This window comes from Hemicordylus capensis, chromosome 2, assembly GCF_027244095.1.
Source record: "Hemicordylus capensis ecotype Gifberg chromosome 2, rHemCap1.1.pri, whole genome shotgun sequence".
NCBI lineage: Eukaryota > Metazoa > Chordata > Lepidosauria > Squamata > Cordylidae > Hemicordylus > Hemicordylus capensis.
In genome coordinates this window covers 49984807-50006093 of record NC_069658.1, presented here as the reverse complement: position 1 = coordinate 50006093, position 21287 = coordinate 49984807, and the positions used below count along the sequence as shown (strand labels likewise).

General features: G+C 44.2%; 1 protein-coding gene across 4 annotated transcripts in view; it reads left to right on the top strand.

Annotated features, from left to right (window-relative positions):
* Positions 1-21287, top strand: part of ARHGEF28 (Rho guanine nucleotide exchange factor 28) — a 246277-nt gene that overhangs the window by 47427 nt on the left and 177563 nt on the right. For all 4 annotated transcript variants that reach the window (XM_053291271.1, XM_053291270.1, XM_053291268.1 and 1 more), the window contains exons 3-4: positions 16473-16614; positions 17304-17597. In XM_053291271.1, coding sequence (XP_053147246.1) covers positions 16473-16614; positions 17304-17597 — 436 coding nt within the window. The remainder of the gene's footprint in view (positions 1-16472; positions 16615-17303; positions 17598-21287) is intronic.

Here is a 21287-nt window from a genome sequence, read left to right as displayed (position 1 = left end):
GCACAGCTCTATTGAGAACCCCAAAATATTAGGTAACTTCTTGTACCTTGATATGATTGATGGAAGGAATTTGATTCAGAACTGCATTTGTGATAGGACGATCAATGGGATATGTTATTATTTTGCGAAAACCCTGGAATTATCAAGATTCAGGCCAAGGGACCCGCTGTATAGCATCCACAGCACTTTTGTATTCGGGGTGGTTGCTGAGTTTTTTAAAAAGCGAAAGACCTGTGAGAGGGTTCCTTTCTCTTTTCCTGGTCCCCACACTGAGTTTTTGGAACTTATATAAAAAGAGTTGTTTCAGGTCAGTTCTCCTATCTTACAAACTTTAGTTTTCATTATGTAGGAATGTTTTAATAAGGACATCATTTTAGGCTTAACATCTGGAATGGATCTTGAAATATTCTTGACTATTCTGGCTTTATACAGACGGTGCCTGTGAGTTTTTCCAAAGAGCAAAAGTGTGATATATACTTTTATTTTCATTTGTTATCTAGATCAGGTGGAGGACCTAGAAAGGAAGTATGTTTAATCTGAATTTTATTCTTGGCCTCTTAACCAGTAATGTGTGTGGGTTCTGCAAAACCATAACTTTTAATTCTTAGAGAATTGTTGATTTTTCTTTTCTTTTCTTTTTGGTAAACCGCCTCAGACATAATGAAGAAAGTCTGGGCACAATTTTAATAAAGTAAATAATAATCAAAGGATTTGTCCAGCCACCATCTTAGGTGCCTGGATACAGGGAGCAGGGGCATGGATCTGGATCCATACAGACTCACTTTGTGATTTTAGACAGAGTTGGTTCTCTCCCTATTCCTGTGGCAGTCTCTCATGGGACTAGCATGGGCTTATGCAGGCCACCTCTACCCACAGTTGCTGTGGTGCAACCAGAGGAAAACTGTGTGAAACAGGTTTATAGGGATGTGCTGAAATGCGATACGGCTGTCCGAATCACGGGCACCTCGCTTTAAATCTGAGGGTTTACACATCTCCTTTAAAGCGGAGAAGTGCAGGTCTGTACCTGCTCCTGCTCTGCTTGCTGCCATCCCAGCACTCCCCCTAGCTATGTCCACGTGCTGATGGGGCAATTCCCAGCTGCCCCTACATGGTGCTGGCATGGACATGGCCTCTGCACATGCACCAGGATGGCAGCAAGTGGAGGAGGAGCAGGTACGGACCTGTGCTCTTCCTCTGTAAAGGGGCTCTGTAAGCCCTTGAATTTAAAGGGAGGTGCCCACGACTGGGAGAGCTGTATTGTGTTTCGGCACATTCCTAGTGGTTTCTGCTCCAAGTGTACATTTTCTTTCCCCAACCATTCTCAAAAGAGGGAAACCATGTTAAGCCAAATGTGATAGTTGCATTTTATTTTATTTTTATTTTATTAACATATTTTTATACCGCCCAAAACTTATGTCTCTGGGTGGTTTACATTTTACCATCATAAACATGGCAAGTTGGAGGACTATAAGACTAAATTACTGTAGTTGGTACCTTGAATCTGTGAACTCAAAATGTCTGTGATGAAATGGGGTTTTAGTATAGACTTTTTAGAGATATATGGACATGAAGAGGTGAAGTCTCATACTAAATGTAGTTGGTAGATACAAACCCTGCAGCTGAGTCTGGGAAAAAACCCTAGTGGGGAGAGCAGTTGGATCAGTTGGAATTCGGTTTAGAGCATGTTGGTTGGAGCTGATGCTTCACAGAGTGAAGGCGTTTGTTAGACAGCCTAGTAAGAGGTCTGGAAGTAACGAGAACCAGCTTGGGTTCTGAGTAAAATAAGTTTAAAGAGGAACAGTTGCTGAGCTTGGAAAGGAACCTGTTATAAATCCAAGACTCACAAACATGTTAACAAGTCTGGTCATGAAAGGGTTAACACTCTTTCTGAGGGCAGCCTGCATAGAACAGCCCAGCAGCTGGGACTGGGAGACCCCCTGCTGGGAGGAATAATGGTTAAAATTCTGTTGGGAGTCAGGAGGAGTGTAGTGTGTGTCTGAGATACAACCCAGGGGAAGGCTAGGTTAAGGAGAACCAGGAAAGCTTCTGTAAAAATAAACATAGATGTAATTCTGATATATATATATGAGCTCCAGGAAGAAAGTGAGTATAAAACCAGACTCATAGAAGTGGTTATACCAGTCCAGAAGTAACTGAAGGTGAACTGTACAAGTGTACCCCTTTATTCATGGGGGTTCCGTTCCTGCCGATTTCTGCGGGTAACGAAACTGCAGATAGTGCATTACCGCAATGGGAATCGGGGTTTAGGTTCCTGAGGTGGAGAAAAATGGGTTAAAAGGGGCTAAAAATGGCAGAAGTTGGTGTGTGGGTGTATGCTACCATGTTCTGTGGGTCCCCAGCTGTCCAGCAATGCCCCCCAAATGCTGATTTTTCTGGTCCATTTTCCCACCAAAAATAACACACTCCCTTTAAAAACACAAATCAGCCACAAAATGGCTCCTTTTTTCAAAATGCTATCCAGAAATGACCTCTGAGGTCATTTCTGGTCACTGCATAACCACAGATATGCAAAAAACCCACACCCCTTTTTGCTGTGTTTTTCCATGTATACTGAGGTCAGATGTCAATTGCTTGACTGCGGACATGCAAAAATGCGATTGCTGAGACCACATGTGCTGAAGTCCTGTATTATCAAAGATACTGCTTAGTAACCAAGCAAGAGAACTACGCTTCTTATTAATCAGAGAAACAAGAAACCCTCAGAAACCCTTTGTTTTCAAATAAATGAAATCAATGAATGTTTTGTGAAATAACAAAGGAGAATGTCTCTGTCTGTACCCCGACCCCTACATCACTGCGTTAACAAACCTGAAGAATGCTATTAAAAATTCCTGATGATTAAGAGAGTGTATACAGAGGCAGCAAAACAAGATCTTGATGGGAAGATTGGAAAGAAAAAAAGTTTGAAGAAATCTTAGTTAAAAAATACATACAAAATATCCCCCATCTCATCAGTGTCATGCAAAACTGAGCTATGAATTTATTTTAAATGCATGTATCCTGACTTTGAGTTGTAAAACTTCCAAGGTAGCCTACAGAAAGAGAATAAATAAAACAATGCAACAATACAAATGATAAACTATACTAAAATAGCAAAATGGATAAAACAAAAATATAGTCTGAGGGCACATGGTACAACCACCATGCTGAAGCTAAGCAGATCTATTGTGGTAAGTGACTGAAAGAGTGTCCACCTGGGAACCCCATTTATGCTGCTTTGGGTTTCATGAAGGAAGAAAAGGTGGGGTATAAATGTAATAAAGCAGCAGTCACAATGGACAAGATCCAGACTGAGCATGACCCGGGTATGACTTTGCACCATTGAAATAAATGAGTCATTGAACCCTTTCTCACGACCAGTGAGAAGGGCTCCAGAGCAGGCTGCAAGGAAGGCAGGTTAGACTTACCTTCACCACAGACGATCCCTCTCCTGTGCTGGGTACGCTCCCCACACACCCGGATGATTCCCCATGCGCCCAGGCAGTGTGGAGGGCTGGGGGCCAGGATGTGTTGTCCTGGCCCCCAGAAATGCCATAATGCACCATGCAAGTGTGCGGTGCATCATGGGGATCCCCCCCTCTTCCCCGGGCTCCCCACAGTTTAACAGTCATGGTTGCAAGCAGCCACGGCTGACAGATGAGCAGGAAAATGAGGTTAGGAAAGCACTCGCTTTCCTAACTTTGTTTTGAAGGGAGGCTTCTTAGGTGGGTTTGCTGCCATGGTGCTGCCAGGATCAGGCTGGGGCACGCAGCTCATACATACGTGCAAAACCAGGCTGGGCTCCCTTAGCCCAGTTTTGCACACTGGTGTGAATAGCCTCATTGTTAGCTTAAGTCCCACTAATTTCAATGGGACTTAGTAATGACTAACTAAATCTGGATCCTGCCCAGTAACAATTAATTAAGCTCTTAAAAAAGTAAATGGAGGGCTTCTTATATAAAACGGCCGTGTGTATAGTTCACACCTAAACCTCAGAAGCTTCCTCCAACAAGTCTACATACAGGCACGATTTGAAAGATGCAAACAGGTGTGGGTGAAAGTCGATTCCAGGTGGAAGGGAGTGTCAGATTAACCTCAGTGGACCTCAGCCTGCCATCTCCAGGCCAGGAGTAGACACATGCTTTCTAATTATGAAAGGCTTTTATGAAATATCACTTAGATTCCAGGTGCCAATGTTTATTTACCCTTCTGGCAGAGGTGTTTGTAATATGGAATTAGTTATGCTGGATTTTAATATAAATCTTGTTTTGTCTTTGTGCTCTGATTTCTTCTACTACACCTACAGCTCATATTTATATACCACTTCTCAACAAAAGTTCTCAAAGCGGTTACATAGAAAATAAATAAAATGGTTCCTGTCCTCTCTAATTTTTTTCTTGTGTGTAGAATGAATTTTGTTCTGGGTGGCAGTATCAAGGCAGTGTTTGCACACATTCATTCAGAGTACCTGATTCAATCTGAGCGGGATCTAAAATTAACTGAGCGGATATAAAAAAACAACAACTTGTGAGTGCATCCATGTGTGCACACCTTAGAGGGAACACTGGTAACTGTCCCTACTTCAGTTGTTGTCCGAAAAGGGCTCACAAAAAGAAACACAAAGTAGATACCAGCAACAACCAGTTATTTCCCCCCTGATAAATATGAAAATCATTATTTTAAAAGGTGCCTCTGAGCTCACTTAGAAGTGGGAGTTAGAATTTGAATAATGACACTCAGCCATGGGGAAGGGCCCCAAATTGTGCCTAGTAGATCCTTCAGCAGTGTTTTACTATGATAAACCATGATAGAAGAGTACTCTCCGAAGGTTTAGTGAGGTAACTTCTGGAGAACACTAGAGGAAACTGCTAGTTGGCAATTTACTTTGAGAGTTTTAGAAGGTTCGTGTTACGGATCTGTAGCGTGCAGTATGATAGTCACAAAGTTTGCATGGTTACAGAGTCTGTCCTCTTCAGGAGTACTCCAGGTCCTTTGCCCAAATGTTCAGCTTTTACTTAGATTTTTCTAAAAACACACTTCTAGCCGTTTTAAGTCTCAAAATATAAGGGGGAAAGGCAGATTACATTCTATTCAATTCTTCAATAAAACATGAATTTGCTCTTGCCTTACTATATTTTGGCCAATGAGTGCAGAGTCACTGGAATGATTTATCAGCATGTATTTGGCACTTATGTTTAAATTTATTTTATCAATTCAACACTATTTATTTATTTAATATACCGCCCTTCCAAAAATGGCTCAGGGTGATTAATATTATTATCTATATTATTAATTCTCCAAGACGGGCCATGCGTGGAGATGTGGTAGAAAGGAGGCGATTGGCTGACAGAGTTTGCAAGCAGAAGCACCTGATAGGGCAGTGGGGATTCTTCCAGGGAGAGGAGCCTGTGATGGTTATGGTCAGTTGGAATGCAACTGTTACTGGTCGGAAGATGTTCTTGATTGTAGAGGAGAGGAATCTCTCTATATAAAAGGATAGCAGGCAGGGGTCTGCAAAAAGACAGGTCGTGAGGGAGGAAAGAGCCCCTTCAGGAGAAGGAGGATGCCGTTGTGTGAATTAAATAACTCAGGGAGGGAGGGAGGGAGGGACAGAAAAAAATTAAAGAGAGGGGGAAGAAAGAGTGGGGAAGAGCGAGTGGAGGAGAGAGAAAGAAAAAAAGAAGGGAGGGGGAAGAGAGACAGAAGGAAGGCAAGGGACAGGCCTGAGCCTGTCAGAACACAGCCTGAGGGGAATGAGTGGCCATGGCAGCACTAGCAGCAAGGAAGGGCCCAGTCAACCACTGCTGCTTTTTGGGGCTACTGAGGCCATTGTCGGAGGGAGGCAGGCAGGCAAGGGATGGGCCTGGGCCTGTCAGCGGCCTGAGGGGAATGAGCGGCCATGGTGGTGGCAGCAGCGAGGAATGGCTGGGTCAACCACAGCTGCTGCTCCTGTGGGGAAGAGCAGGAGCAGGGCTCAGGTGAGGGTGGGGAGATCTCTGGTGTTGCAGCTTGGCCAATAGGTGGCAGCAATGCTGCAGCCACGACCAAGAGGGATGAGGGGGATGGAAGCAATGGGATGGAGCAGGAGGAGCAGGAGTGCAGCTCAGGTGAGGGTGGGAAGATCTCTGAGGTGAGGGGAGCAATCAAGTACTAACGCACAGATGCTCTAGAGCATGCAAGAGTTCCAGCATTGAAGCAGAGAGAAATAATGGTGGCCAGGATGTAGAGGTGGAGGGCTGGCAGGAGAAGCCCCTCCGGCCAGAAGAGGTGGGTGGACAGCGGGCAAAGCCCCGCCAGCCAGGAAGAGGAGGCAGTAGCAGGGAGAAATAATGGCGGTGGCGAGGAGGTGGGCAGATGGCGGGCAAAGCCCTACCAGCTGGGAGGAGGAGGTGGGAGGCGGTGGCGGGATGTCCTGGCCCTGGCCCAGGCCCGCCCAATGGGGAGAGCTGCGGGGGGGGGGAGAGTGAGTGAGCGAGCTGCGGGGGGAGAGCAAGTGAGCGAGCTGAGGGGGGAGAGCAAGTGAGAGATCTGTGGGGGGATGCCACAGGCTCAGTGCACAACTGCACAGATGCTCTGTGTGGGGTCAGCTAGTTAATAATAAACTTATTAGATACTTATATTTAAGGCATTTGTATTTAATGTAAGGCATGCCTACACTGGGGCACACTGCCCCCCAACATACACACCTTTTTTGTGTGTGACTGCAAAACCACAGCATGAGCTTTCCCAGACAACAGGCTTTACCGTGGGTTTACTGAGAGGCTTTACTGTGAGTTCGAAGTTGCCCAAAACCCCTGAAGCAAAAGGTGGTGTTTTTTTTTTACTCCAGATATAAATTGGGCTACATTATAATGCACAATGAAAAACCCAAATTGTGTGTGAAGTGCTCCCTGATAGCTCACAGGGGGTAAATTTAGCTGATATGTGAATGCACCCCCTCCATTCTGCAGGAGATTCAAACTAAAAACCGGGTGTGGAAAACTTCCATGATAATGATTTACTTATTTTTGCTTCTTTCCTCCTTCAGCCCAGCAGGAGTACACAAGTAGCACAGGACTCCCTACACTACCACAATAATTAGCAACCAGTGGTGCGCCATACTGATTTGCCTCATAATGCACCAGGAAGGATGTTCTTCCTGGTGCACCGTCAGTTCCAAAAGCAGGGGATTTAAACTCCCCGCTTCCAGAGCTGACTCAGAGCGAGTCAGTGCAGCATACTGGCCAATGTCCTGTGGCACACAAGTGTGCCATGCCACATAGGTTAGGAAATGTCATGATGCAACATCCAGAATTGTGTTTGGAAGATTACTAGAACCATATCTTAGAGGAAACTGAGGATGGGGGTGGAGAGTGTATTTTGTGAATATTTCCTCTCCCTGTGAAATGCACCCCCATCTTTTTGGCAGTGCCCTCACTCTGAATTAGCTTTGCTCATGTTTGGTGACAGTAACCCTATTGAAATTTTATAGTCTTACTCAGATATTATATTTTACAAGTGTACAGATGTCTGTACACTCATATCTGTGTTTGTGTGAATAACTGTACCTGTGTTCATTTAAAAAGTAAACATGGGTACAGGCCCTTTTAAAAAACGATACAGATAGGAAGTGTACTGTTGTTCCTGTGCTCAACATAATGTGTGGATAATTGTACTTGTATACAGATCTGTCCCTGTGTACACTGTATACTTGTATGAGTGTTGAACATAATGTATGAATAAGAATTAAGTTGAATGCTTGTATGAGTATGCAGTGCACAGAGCTACAGATCTGTATTCAGATATAGTTATACAGATGTTATAGTGAATACAGGTACAGAGTACATTTCCTCTCTTACCATGCATTTGAGGGACCTGTACCCAGGTTTTAAAAATGAATTCAGATACAGTCATTCACACAAAAATAAGTATGAGTGTACATCAGTGTTCCCTCTGATTTTTTCCATCTGTGCACAGAATGAACTTTGCAGTGTGTGCGTGCACATGTGCATTCAGGGTGGGCCTTCCTGATTCAACCTGAGCAGGATCTAAAATTAACGAAAAACCCCCCACAACCCCCCCCCCACAAAACATGTGAATGTGCACAGGCACACACCTTAAGCAGGTCTGCACAACATAAGGCCCAGGGGCCAAATCTGGCCTGCAGGGACTTTTTTGCTGGCCTCCACGTAGGACTGTCCTGCAGCGGGAGCCATGAAGAGCTCTAGGATTGCCTGATTAGGACTGCAGTCTGAAAACAATGGCAATTGAGGGAGAGAAGAGGGCTTGCCATTTGTTCGGGACTGGCACGCACTCCAGGAGGCCCACTGACTGAGCAGGGACAGGGCCTATTTTCTGGCCACTATCCTTGGTTAAAACTGTAGGCCCCTTGATGGGGGAAAGATCTAGAAGTAACTAATGATCACTTTCATTAATATTTTAAATAATTAATTTTAATGTAATCATGCACTGAAAATCGACCTTGACCCCTGTATGCCAAGTTGTGTTTGGTTCTGGCCCACTAACGCATTTGGATTGTGCACTCAAGCCTTGGAGGGAGCACTGTTGTACAGACATCTGTACACTTGTACAACGTCATGTCTGAATAGGAATCTATAAAGAGGACTTCATTAAACTGCAGTCACTCTGGCTGCAAGCAGCAGTGAACTGGAGCTTTCCCAGATAGCAGACTTTACTGCGATTTCGAAGTTGCCCCCCAAAAAACTGACGCAAAAAGTGGAATATTTTACCCTGGAAATAAATCAGGTTACACTCGAATGAGCAATGAAAAACCCAAATTGTGTGTGAAGTGCTCCCCAGTAGCTCTCAGGGACTTCGGGGAAAATTTGGCCGATATGTGAATGCACACCTCCATTCCGGAGGAGATGCGAACTAAAAGCCTGGTGTGAAGAACTTCCTGGTGAGAAAAATATAAGCTTTTTGGGGAATGTTCAGGATGTCTTTGTCACACTAAAAATGTTTGGATGGAATTCAGCTCAGTTCTACTAAAGACATTTATAGAGTCTGGAACATTTGGTGTGTAGCAATCTTGAACCAATCCTGTTAGGAGGCAAGCCTCTACATTCTGTACCAATGGTGATTTATGAACAAGGCAGTTCATAATGAACAAGTGTTCAAGGCAGTTTCACATATAGCCGGGGCGGATTAAGCTTTTTGCCGCCCACAGGCAATCAAAGATTTTCTGCCCCTTCTGTCCGGAAGGAAAGGGGGTAGAAGGGAAGCTTTGTGGAGAGGAGAGAGACGGCCCATAGGCTATGGGCGGCAAAAAGCTTAATCTGCCCCCCTGCCTGACATCAAGGCCTGCAAGAGCCTTCTAGACAGCCGCGCGAAGGGCTGGCCTTGCTAACGTCGAGCTGCCAGCCTGGATGAAGGAGTGACCCCCATCACATCAATAAAACACAGTCTGGCAGGGGAGATGAGGGAGGAAACTCCCCAACTTTTGCAATGCCACTTCCCCCCACTTCTTCTCCATCTCTCCCCATCTTCTCGTCTTTCTTACCCCTTCCTGCTGCCTCTCCTCTTCACTCACTTTCTTCTGCAGTCGTTTCCCATTTGCTCTCTTCTCCTCCCTCCCACCCTTCCTCATTCTTCCGAGTCTTCTGAGCAGTTCCCACCTTGCAGTGGCCTCCCTGCTTCTTCTCTCCATTCACTTGCTGGCTTTTGAGCCTCAGCACCCTTCTCTTTGGAGGCTTCATCGCAGGCACTCTCTCCCCTCTAAAGTTGCTTGCTGTACCATTCCCACCCACCTGCCTTCATGTGGAGCTCCGGGACTCCCCTTCAGCCAAAATCACTTGTGAGGAAAGCCAGCCCTGCCCCCCGCGTTAGAACAGGTGCACCTCCAGCCTGGTCCTGGAGACTTGGAATCTTCTTTCTGTACTTGTAGTCCTCATGGAGACATTCACCAGAAGTCCAGGGCAGGGAGAGAGGGTGAACTTACCACACAACTTAGAGCACCTCGTCCCAATTCTGCGGGAAGCTTCTGCCCCACATATGGTCGTGGGGTGCAAACGAAAACTGGAAGTGAAGGCTGTGCGCCGAATGTTTTTCATCTCTGGATCTTAGGGCATGCCCCTTTTGGTTACTGGAAAGAAGAGGTTAGCAAGGAGCTGCAGGGAGCAAAGCTGAAAGGTGCAACCTTTCAGGGTGATGAGTGGGGAAAAGCAGAGGGAGGGATCCTGCTGTTTGAGTGTAGGGAGTTGGAGAAAGTCCCTTGCAGAACTGCAGGCATTCTCAATCTCTTGCAGTCCAGCTGTGAAGATCAGGAAAAGGGGTGGTGAAGAGTGTGTGTGTGTGGGGGGAGAGATTGTTTCGGAGGGTCAGAAATTTGCCATTTCTCAAAATTTGCCAGCATAGGTGAGTGCCTACTTTGCCTATGTGTTAATCTGCCCCTGCATACCCCAGAATACATTAGTCTGTCCTTGTGAATACAAAAGCATAATGATTGATCAGCAGATCTAATTCCGAGTCACTAGCGCTCTGCAAAGTCCTGTTTAATAAGAGAGGGGAGCAGGCTCATTGCAGGGATAGCGGTTCATTACTTTAAAAAAAAGGAAGTATGTGCATGGTAGTGCTTGCTAGGGGAAATCAGCCTACAGTGTTTTGATGTAAGTACTTGACAGCGTGGGTGAATTCCTGCTAGATGTGGGTAGCAGGGACTTGGTAATTCAAAGACTGGGACTGGGAAGCTCCCAGCAATGGAGATCAGAAGGCTGGACTAAAATGCAGCTGTCAAGAAGAAAGGGTAGTTTCTCCTGAATCGTCCAAGGATCAAGTTCTAACCATGTACCAGCAGCAGAGCTACCATCTTTTGCTGGCCTGGCCTGATAAATGCTGACTGCACATCCACAAAAATGGGACATTGGCCTGAAGTGATTGATTACTTAAGGCATAAGAATTTCAGAATAGGGGTGCCTGACTCTCAAAAATGAGTATTACAAGCAGTGAGAATTCATATCACAAGCACATGATTTGCAAACTTCATCAGTGTGACTCGTTTATGGGGAAAATGGGATAGGCTGGAATGGATGTTTCCTTGAGGAAAGTTGACTGTATCCCTCATAACAAATGAGCAGCGACTGTGCATTTATTGTGTGTGCAGAAACACACACACAAACCATAATTTCCTGGAACCCTCCTGGTGAAACTACTCCTGGCCGTTGCAGCCTGGGCATTGAAGACCAGTGATACATTGAGAAGCACTCTAAGGCTGAGAATCGGAAAGGCTTAACCTGGCCATAGCAGTTATTGTCATCCATTGCCCCATTTAGTAGGGCTTGCCAGCCCCCATTTCCTGAGCTTTGTTTGATTCATTATCTGTTGGCTCACCTGCATCCTGTTCCCCCATCAGAGCCAGACAGCAAATAAGCTTTGAGAAGGCAAGACCTGAGTTGGGTTAAAAAGGGCAGATTTAACTGTGTATCAGCAACATATTAATGTTGCCTCACTACAAATGTTTGACTCTCTAAACCAAGGGCCAAACCACACATTACAAGCATTTTGTTGCTGTCACCAACCCCTATCTCCAGAGTAATGTTTGATTAAAAGAAGATAATGAGATATGACATCACAGAGCTCTCTTTCCGGTCCCCCTTCCACTCCATTGGCTGCTGCTTGTTAGAGGCAGGGAAATTCTGATTGCAGTGTTGAGATGTCACACATCCTCTTTAATGACATGTTATCAGGGAGATGGTTTGGGCTTCATATACACACTGAATCTTATTCGTACTGCTGCATGCAGTACTCAGATTATGAATTAGGGGCTGCTTGAGGTATTTCAGCAGGTGAGGTGACAAATGCTGCCTTTTCCTAAGCCCTTGGTGGGGACCACCCCCCTTTTAAAACTGACTCTGGCAAGCTTTAAAAGTGGCACAGAGGGTAGGGATGTACAAACCGGCTCGAGGTCGAGCTGGTTCGCCATTGAACCAGGCCTGTTTGATAGCTTGCCCTTGAGTCAAACAGGGCCCGGTTGGGTTCGACTAGACTTTGAGCCGAACCCCCGTGGGCCAGTTAAGGTGCTCTAAATGTGGAAATTTAAATGTGGAAATTAAAAAACAAACACCTCACCTCCAGTTTGTCTGGTGGCCTCCAGGGGTGCTACTGCAGCCATGGGCGGTCTCAGAAGGTTTCCCTCCCCTGCCAGCCCCCCCCATCTTCGGGATGTTAAGGCCCATTTGGGGGCCTTTCCGGCCCTATCCCGGCTCATGGGGGCCATTTTCAAGGCCGCCGCACACACACACACTGCCCATTTATTTATTTATTTATTTATTTATCTATTTATCTATCATATTTTTATACTGCCTGATATGTACATCTCTAGGTGGTGTGCAAAATTTAAAATATTTAAAAATAAACACCGATTAAAATACACGAAACACAATAAAAATAATATAAAACAGTTACTAAAACAAATTATTAAAATTATTAAAATTAATTCTAATTAAAAGCTTGTGAGAACAGGAAAGTCTTGAGGGTCTTCCTGAAAACAAACAGAGAAGGAGATACTTTTATTTCAGCAGCAAGCATATTCTAAAGCCCTGGGCCAGCCACAGAGAAAGCCCAGTTCTGAGTTGCCACCAAATGACCTGGTGATAGCCATAACCGGACTTCTCTAGAAGATCGTAACAGGTGGCAGGGTTCATGACAAAGAAGGTGTTCTGTTAAATACCCTAGACCCAAGCCGTTAAGGGCTTTATAGGTAATAAACAGCACTTTGTATTTCACCTGGAAACATATCAGCAGCCAGTGCAGTCCTTTCAAAATTGGTGTTATATGGTCCCTTTGTGGTGTCCAGAGACCAGTCTGGCTGCTGCATTCTGTACCAATTGTAGTTTCTGGACTAAGTACAAAGGCAACCCTATGTAGAGCGCATTACAGTAGTCAAATCTGGAGGTTACCGGCATATATACCACTGTTTTAAGGTCATTTAAAACAGCCCCCACCACATGTTAAGGTCACCTGAGGAGGACCGTCTCCGTTACCACTGGTATGTCTGGTGGTGACTCAGAGGTGGGCCTTCTCTGTAGCTGCTCCCTAGGCTGTGGAATGCACTCCCTGCAGAAATCCTTAATCTGAATTCGTTATTGGTCTTCAGGAGAACCCTCAAAACGTATCTGTTTGGCCTGGCCTACCAGGGTTTTTTAATTGTTGTAAATGTTTTTAAACTGCTGTAACCTGGTTTTCCAGGGTTTTAAAACTGTGTTTAATGTTTTAATTGTTAATTGTTTTATGGTGTTTTATAGTCTCTGTTTTTAACTGTTAATTGATTTTAATTGTTTTGTTTTAATGTAATTAAAAGCCATTTTTGGAAGGGTGGTATAGAAATCGAATAAGTAAATAAATAATTTACCTTTAGAAATTGACATAGCTGATGTATCAGTCAAAGCTGATAAAAACTCTCCTGGCCACTGCCTCAACCTGAGAAACTAGGGAGAGTTTTGGGTCCAGGAGCACTCCCAAGCTACATACTTGATCTTTCAGGGGGAGTGTAACCCCTTCCAGAAGAGGCAGATCTAAATCATCTCTTGGGTCTTGACCCACTCACTCCAGTCAGTACCTGTCTTATATGGATTCAACTTCAGCTTGCTATCCCTTATCCAGCCCATTACTGCCTCCAGGCAGGCATTAAGGGAAGACATGCCATTTGAGTGCCTGGGTATGCAAGTGGCCAGTGTCCATGCATGGCAGCCTTCAAAATGGCTACCGCGAGCTGGGAGAGGGCTGGAAAGAAGCCGGTGGGGGGAGGGGGAACCTTCTGAGATCCCCCCATGACCACGGCAGCACCTCGCCAGATGGCCCTGATCCGGCGGTGAGTTTAACACCCGCCCCCCACATTTAGTATGCTGGAACCGGCTCAAACTTGAACCGAGCCTGGTGGTGGTGTTTGGGGGTGTGCAAAACCCCAACTGGTTTTGTGCATACCCCTAACAGAGCATGGGAAAAGGGAAGGTTGCCAGCAGCCTCCTCCTCTTTCCTCAAGCTTCTTACAAACTTTTCAAGAAGTGTGAGGAGCAGTGTTCCTTGCAACAGGGTTTGTTGTTGACTGTAGCTCCCATCATCCCCAGCTGCAATGGCTTTTGGGTGGGGATGATGGGAGTTGTGGTCAACCACATCTGGAAATCCCTGTTGCAGGGGACACTGGAGAAGAGAGGTGCTCCTTGCAATGCTTGCAAGGGTCAAATTGGTTCCAAAGAGCTGCTCTGATGGCAGCAGCAAAGAGCTATCTTGCTGCCCTGCTGGCTCCCCAATCATCCACCACCTGAGGTGACTGCCTCACTTCACCTCAAGAAAGAATCGACCCTGAAAGGAATGGATTTTCTTAATGAAAACTACAGAGTTTACTCTGACTTCCCCAATATTATTATTATTATTATTATTATTATTATTATTATTATTATTATTATTAATTCAATTTCTATACCGCCCTTCCAAAAATGGCTCAGTGCAGTTTACAAAGAGAAATAAAACAAATAAGATGGCTCCCTGTCCCCAAAGGGCTCACATTCTAAAAAGAAACATAGGACACACACCAGCAACAGTCACTGGAAGTACTGTGCTGGGGGTGGATAGGGCCAGTTACTCTCCCCTTGCTAAATAAAGAGAATCACCATGGTAAAAGGTGCCTCTTTAGTCAAATCATGCCATTTGTAGCTTTCTGAAAATAGTAGCCAAGGGGGCCAGCCCTACTGATAAGGCCAGCATCCCTTTTAATTCAAGTACTGGATACACACACATCCAGATAGATCTATGTCCCTTGCCTTATTCATGATAGAACAATAGTAATGCCAGTTCATTCAGTTTCATGTGCTGTTTGAGCTATATATTTTGTTAGGATCAGGATGCAATTTAGTGGATTGCCTCAGCAAAATCGAACCTTCCCCTGAAAGTCCTGTTCCGACTAACTCACCTAGGGGAACTGGTATTAGGATGGATGTGTTAGAATGTGTTTTGAGCTGTGCAAGATGCCATTTGTTTTCCATCTTAAGCTCATCAGTCATGTCAGGACAATTCTCTCTGAGGGTTATTAAAAGTAACTGTAGCAGCCAGGAACTCCAGCGAAGCAAGCTGTTATTCACTTAAGGAAACACAGCTCCATCTAAATTTCCTCCCTAAAATATGTCAGAAGTTTTGTTATTGTTTTCTGACTTAAAAAACAAAACAGAAAACCTTTCTTGAAGGTATCGCATGAAGGACTTGTCCTGGCTTGTTGAATGCAGTTGCTTAGAAAAATGTGTGGGTTGTTATCGATTAGAACCAATGTCAGTTCAAAATGCAGAAATTTCATACTTGAATTTTATTTTGTCAATAGAATATTTAGAAAGAAATCAACTACATTGGAATAACCAAGTTTAATAGGTTCTATATATTGGATATGTAATGACATAAAAAAGAGAAAAGAATTATATCAGCTGAATTAGTTGCTTATTTTTACAGAGTTGAGTATATGAGGTTAACATTGTTAAATGCTGACTGACATCCAGACTAACAAAGCACATGTGCAGCAAAGGAAGAACATGTGCAGTATGCTGCATTCCAGACTAAAGCAGCCCAGAAACTTGCACGGGGTGGGGGTGATTTTTACCCATCTCTCTTTCACTTTGAAGCGCTGTGTGACACCCAGAAATATGTCCCTGAGGGTGATGCAGCTTTCAGGGATGTGTTTTTGGGAGGTACAATGTGCTTCAAAGGGAAGGGGAGGCTGGTGAAAAATCCCCCCCCCGCATAGGAGTCCGCGTCTGGAATTCTTTAGTCTAAAGCAGGCCTGCTCAAATTTGGCCCTCCTGTAGATGTTGGCCTACAACTCCCCATAATACCTGGCTATTGGCCACTGTAGATGGATAATATGGGAGTTATAGTCCAAAAACAGCTGGGGGCCCAAAATTGAGCAGGCCTGATCTAAAGCCTACTTTAGTTTGTGCTCTGTTAGCATGGATGTCAGCCTCAGCTTTGAACTTCCAAGGAATTAATTAGGAATTGGTTAAATCTTGGGCTAAAATTATTTCACTATCGGACTCAATCTAGTGAAAATCTAGCATTTTGAAGTCCCATTCATTTCATTGGGAAAGATTTAAGGATGTGCTACTAAAAATATATACCAACTCAAAATGCTTAACTTTGTCTGGATTATGCCCAATAAGTATTGTGTGCATATCTCCAGCCATGTCATCAAGACAAGCAGTGGTGGCAGAGGTGCTCCTAGCTCAAGGGTGGGGCGGGGCAAGAAGAAGAAGAGGAGCAACCAAGCTGGGCAAGGAAGGGCAGTACTGTAAGCCGCCCCAAGCAGTGGTGTGCTGGAGGGGCAGGATAGAAATATTTGAAATAAATAAATATTGCAGCCTTATACATGATACCTCTTCTCTGTAGTGAAGGGTTTGTTTTTTTGGTCTTTCATGATATAATTTTAAAAGAAAATAAGATTTTAACTCCTATTGTATAACAGGAGAAGTTATGTCAACAAAGTTGTGTTTATTTTCCAGGGACAGATAACTGCGTATGGAAAATTTGACAAAATTCTCCCTGAGGATGCTGAATTTTACTTTGTTTACAGTGGGTCAGCACAGAGACATGTGGTTTTTGCCAAGCACGTTGCTGAGAACACTCTTGAATCAATTATTCCAGGTGAGCATTGCAGTTATGTTGCATTGACTTACATTGTCTCACATACTTTTTTTTTTTTGGTAAGGGGGCGGTTACATTGGAAATAATGTAAGTTGTGCTCCTGAAGTGCTAGTGCACAGCTTTAAGTATTTGTGTATTTAGCCCTTGTGCAAGACCTCTGGCACTTAGATGCTCGCAGCAATGCGAGCCAATCAGAATTGCTGATGTAAGCGTGTGCTGCATGTGGGCCACTCTCTTTCTGGCAATGGAAGGGAAGAAGCCAAATGGCAGTTAGTCTCGGCTTAGCTGGTGGTGGGGGCTTCAGGGTCTCACTCCTCTCTCTGAAGAAGCCATATTTACACATTTTCCGTAGTTTATGCCCCATCTTCTACTTATTGGGAGGAAAGAGTAGAAAAATAGGGCACTGAATACCTGTTTAAAGGTAGCACTCCTCTCTGAGGACCAGTTGTAGGGGAGCAACAGCAGGAGCTGGGGCATGCCTTCATCTCTTGCTTGTGGACTCGCCAGAGGCGTCTGGTGGGCCTCTGTGGGAAACAGGATGCTGGATAGGGCTTAGGCCTGTTCCAGCAAGACTTTTCTCATGTAATGCACTTCAAAACTATTATTTAAGAAATAGTTGAAATAACTTCTTTCCTGAAAATATTTTAGCATTGAGTTTATAATGGTTACTTTTGTTTGTTCTTTTTCAGCTCATGGAAGACAAGAAAACGTTTCCATCTCTGCGGTCATGTACACTAAGGAAGGTATACCTGTGATGCTGGGCTTCTCATCTGTTACATACAAGCAGGATATAGCTTCTGAGTTAGCCTGCTTTTTGGTGAGCCAAGCGGATTGTCTCACTCCCTCTAGTCATCACACAGTTCTCAGTAAATTTGGGTTAATGGCGGAAGATGTTCAGTCATTGGACCATGACATTATGTTAGCTATGGATCATGAAGAGACTCCAACTGCTTGGAATGTCACTGGAGGTGATTCAGAAGATGGTAAGTGATTCTCTCTTTTACTCAGATATTGCTTATTTCTCTTTAATGCCAGATCCATACTAATATATATCATATCATATCATATCATATCATATCATATCATATCATATCATATCATATCATATCATAGTAAAGTGTGCCATTGAGTCGGTGTCGACTCCTGGTGACCACAGAGCCCTGTGATTTTCTTTGGTAGAATACAGGAGAGGTTTACCATTGCCATCTCTTGCGCAGTATGAGATGATGCCTTTCAGCATCTTCCTATATCGCTGCTGCCCGATTTAGGTGTTTCCTATAGTCTGCGAAACATACCAGAGGGGATTCAAATTGGCATCCTCTGGCTTGCTAGTCAAGTTATTTTCCTGCTGCGCCATTAGGTGGCAATAGATCCATACTACTTGTGAGTAATTTATTATTGTTGTTATTTATATTTATGCCTCACCTTTCAGCCAAAATTGGCTCCTGAAGTGGTTAACAACAATTAAAATGCAGTAAAATGCTATGGGTACATGGCTGGAGAGAGGCATGGAGAGGAAGAGGAGAAAGGATGTTTGTGGTTCAAAGATCTAGCTTCAGAATATATATTTTTTGTTCTGGGCATATTGCACTACTCATAGCAGAGTCTGTTAGGTTAATTTACTCTTCCTTGATTCATGACAGGACACTGAGAAGGAAGTGACCTGTAAGAAACGTAAGCCTTAAACCATTTAAAGGCTTAATGGAATAATCACACCTTGTGCCCATTTAGTTTTTTATGTTAGCCAGTGAGAATTATTAAGGTTTTGTGATGCTACTGGTACAACTGAAATCTTACCTTTCCTTATCTAAATGATAATATTCACATAATAGCAGCAATGTTACTGCTGTTGGAGGAGGGGCTATAGCTCATTGGTAGGGTACCTGCTTTGTAGTTGATAGGTCCCAAGTTCAATTACTGGCATCTCTTGGTAGAGCTAGGAAAGACCCCCGTCAGTGGCTATGCTCATTCCCAAGCAGTAACAGCCCTACAGGATCAGGCCCAAAGCCTATCTAGTCTTGGATCCTGTTTCCCACAGTGGCCACCAGAAGCCTCTGGGAAGCCCACAGGCAAGAGATGAAGGCATGCCCTCTCTCCTGCTTCTGCTTACCTGCAACTGATATTCAGAGGCATCCTACCTTGGAGCCTGGAGGTAGCTTATAGCCATCCATCAAGGCTTGTGGCCATTGATAGACCTCTCCTCCATGGATTTGTCTAAGCCTCTTTTAAAGCTATTCAAGCTGGTGGCCATCACCGCATCCCATGGAAGAAAATTCCATAGATTGATTATGCGATTTGTGCAGAAGTACTTCCTTTTGTCTGTCCTACGTTTCCTGGCCATCAGTTTCATAGTATGACCCCTGGTTCTAGTGCTGTGAGAGAGGGAGCAAAAATTATCTATGTCCACCTTCTCTACACCATTTGATTGAGAGAAAGCCATTGCAAGATTTATTACCAAGTCAGGAGAGAGTGGAGGAGAAGTACAGCATTTTTGTCATATCTCTTAGTTTGCAAAAACATCAGCTGAACATGGGGAGCAAGAAGTCATTCATCCAGATAGTACTTTTCTGTTAAGCAACATAAATCCCCCCAAAATAAAACAACATGTGCTTGGAACTGTTAAGATGACTCCTGCCTTGCTGGCTACATTCTAACTCCAAATGGTCTTTCTAGTCCCCAAACTGGGTATTTGGGGTATATCAAAGCTTTTAGCCACCATCAATGCATGCTAAGGAGACATCTTGTAGTCACCAGAATCTAATGAGTACCCATCTTTAATTAGCTCTAGAAACACTGACTGACCCTTAGTATCCATTTGCACCCATTGACAAGGGATCAAGGTATATAAAAATGGTAATTACTTCATATTATTTTACAATATGTTAACAGAGTGACATGTTGGCCATTTTCCTCTGGCTGAATTCCACATTTTCTGGTAATTTTAGTAAAGCAGAACCATGTGTTGTGCAAATTACACAGTCCCTTCCCACATCAGCATCACTGAAGTATGAATTAAAATGTATCATCAAGTTGATTTCGACTCCTGGCACCCACAGAGCCGTGTGGTTTTCTTTGGTAGAATACAGGAGGGGTTTACCATTGCCATCTCCCGCATAGTATGAGATGATGCCTTTCAGCATCTTCCTATATTGCTGCTGCCCAATATAGTACCAGTGGGGATTCAAACCAGCAACCTTCTGCTTGCTAGTCAGGCATTTCCCTGCTGCGCCATACGTGGCTCGAAGTATGAATTAGCTCTTACAAATGAAACTGGAGACTGTAAACTGTTGCTGTTTTATATTAGGAACATAGGAAGCTGCCTTCTGCTAACTCCACCCATTTGTTTATCTAGTTTATTTATTTATTTATTTATTTATTACACTTCTATACCGCCCCAAACCTGTGTCTCTGGGCAGTTCACAATGATAAAACGGTTTAAAAACACATATAAAAACACATAAAAACAATTAAAACTAACAATTTAAAAATCAATCACAGAATTAAAAACATATACATTATCAAGAAGCTGAAAAAGCCTGAGTAAAAAGATGGGTTTTTAAATATTTTTTTTAAAAATTATTTATTTATTTATTTTTAAATTGTCAGTTGTAAAAATAGTTCATGATTGTCTACACTGATAGCAGTGGCTCTCTAGGGTTTCTGACAGGGGTCTTTCTCAGCCCTATCAGGAGATGCTGGGAGTTGAACCTGGAACCTGTTAGCTGCAAAGCCATGCCCTACCACTGAGCCATGGTTCCTCCTCCAATGTCACTAATATTGCTGCTATTAAATGAAATTCAGATAAATGTTGCTAAGTTGTGTTCAATGGCAAGTGAAGTGCAAAAGAAGATGGTTGCCTTGTTAGAATAGTAAATTGTATGGTAGAGTTAGGTATGTTAGGATGAGGAGATTTTACCGGTTCTGGATGGGGTTGCACTCCCCTTGAAGGAGCAAGTATGCAGCTTGGGGGTACTACTGGACCCGGCTCTGCTTTTGGAGGCTCAGGTGGAGGCAGTGGCCAGGGGTGCCTTTGCACGGCTTCGGCTGGTGCGCCAGCTGCGTCCCTTTCTCGAGAAGGCAGATCTGGCCACAGTTACCCACGCCTTAGTCACGTCACGGCTGGATTACTGTAACGCGCTCTACGTGGGGCTGCCCTTGAAGAATATCCGGAAACTGCTGCTAGTGCAAAATGCGGCAGCGAGGGTTTTATCCGGAGCTGCCCGTTGGGAACATATCACCCCCATTTTGAAAGAGCTGCACTGGCTGCCGGTTTGTTTCTGGGTCCAATTCAAGGTGCTGGTTTTGACCTTTAAAGCCCTAAACGGTTTGGGCCCGGGGTATTTGAGGGACCGCCTGCTCCCAAGGGTTGCTGCCCGCTTGACAAGGACATCTGAGGGGGCCCTGCTCCGGGTGCCGACAATGAGGGAGGCCCGGCTGTCGTGCACTCGGGACAGGGCCTTCTCTGTTGCTGCTCCTAGACTCTGGAATGCTCTCCCGGTGGCCATTCATTCCTCGGACTCCATCACAGCTTTTTGAAAGCTTTTAAAGACTTGGTTTTTTACCCAGGCTTTTACATAATTGTTTTTTACTGCTGCTTTTGTGTGTTTTTATCTGTTGTCTTGTTTTTATGCTTGTTTTTAGCTTGATGTTTTTACTGCTTTTTATTGTATGTT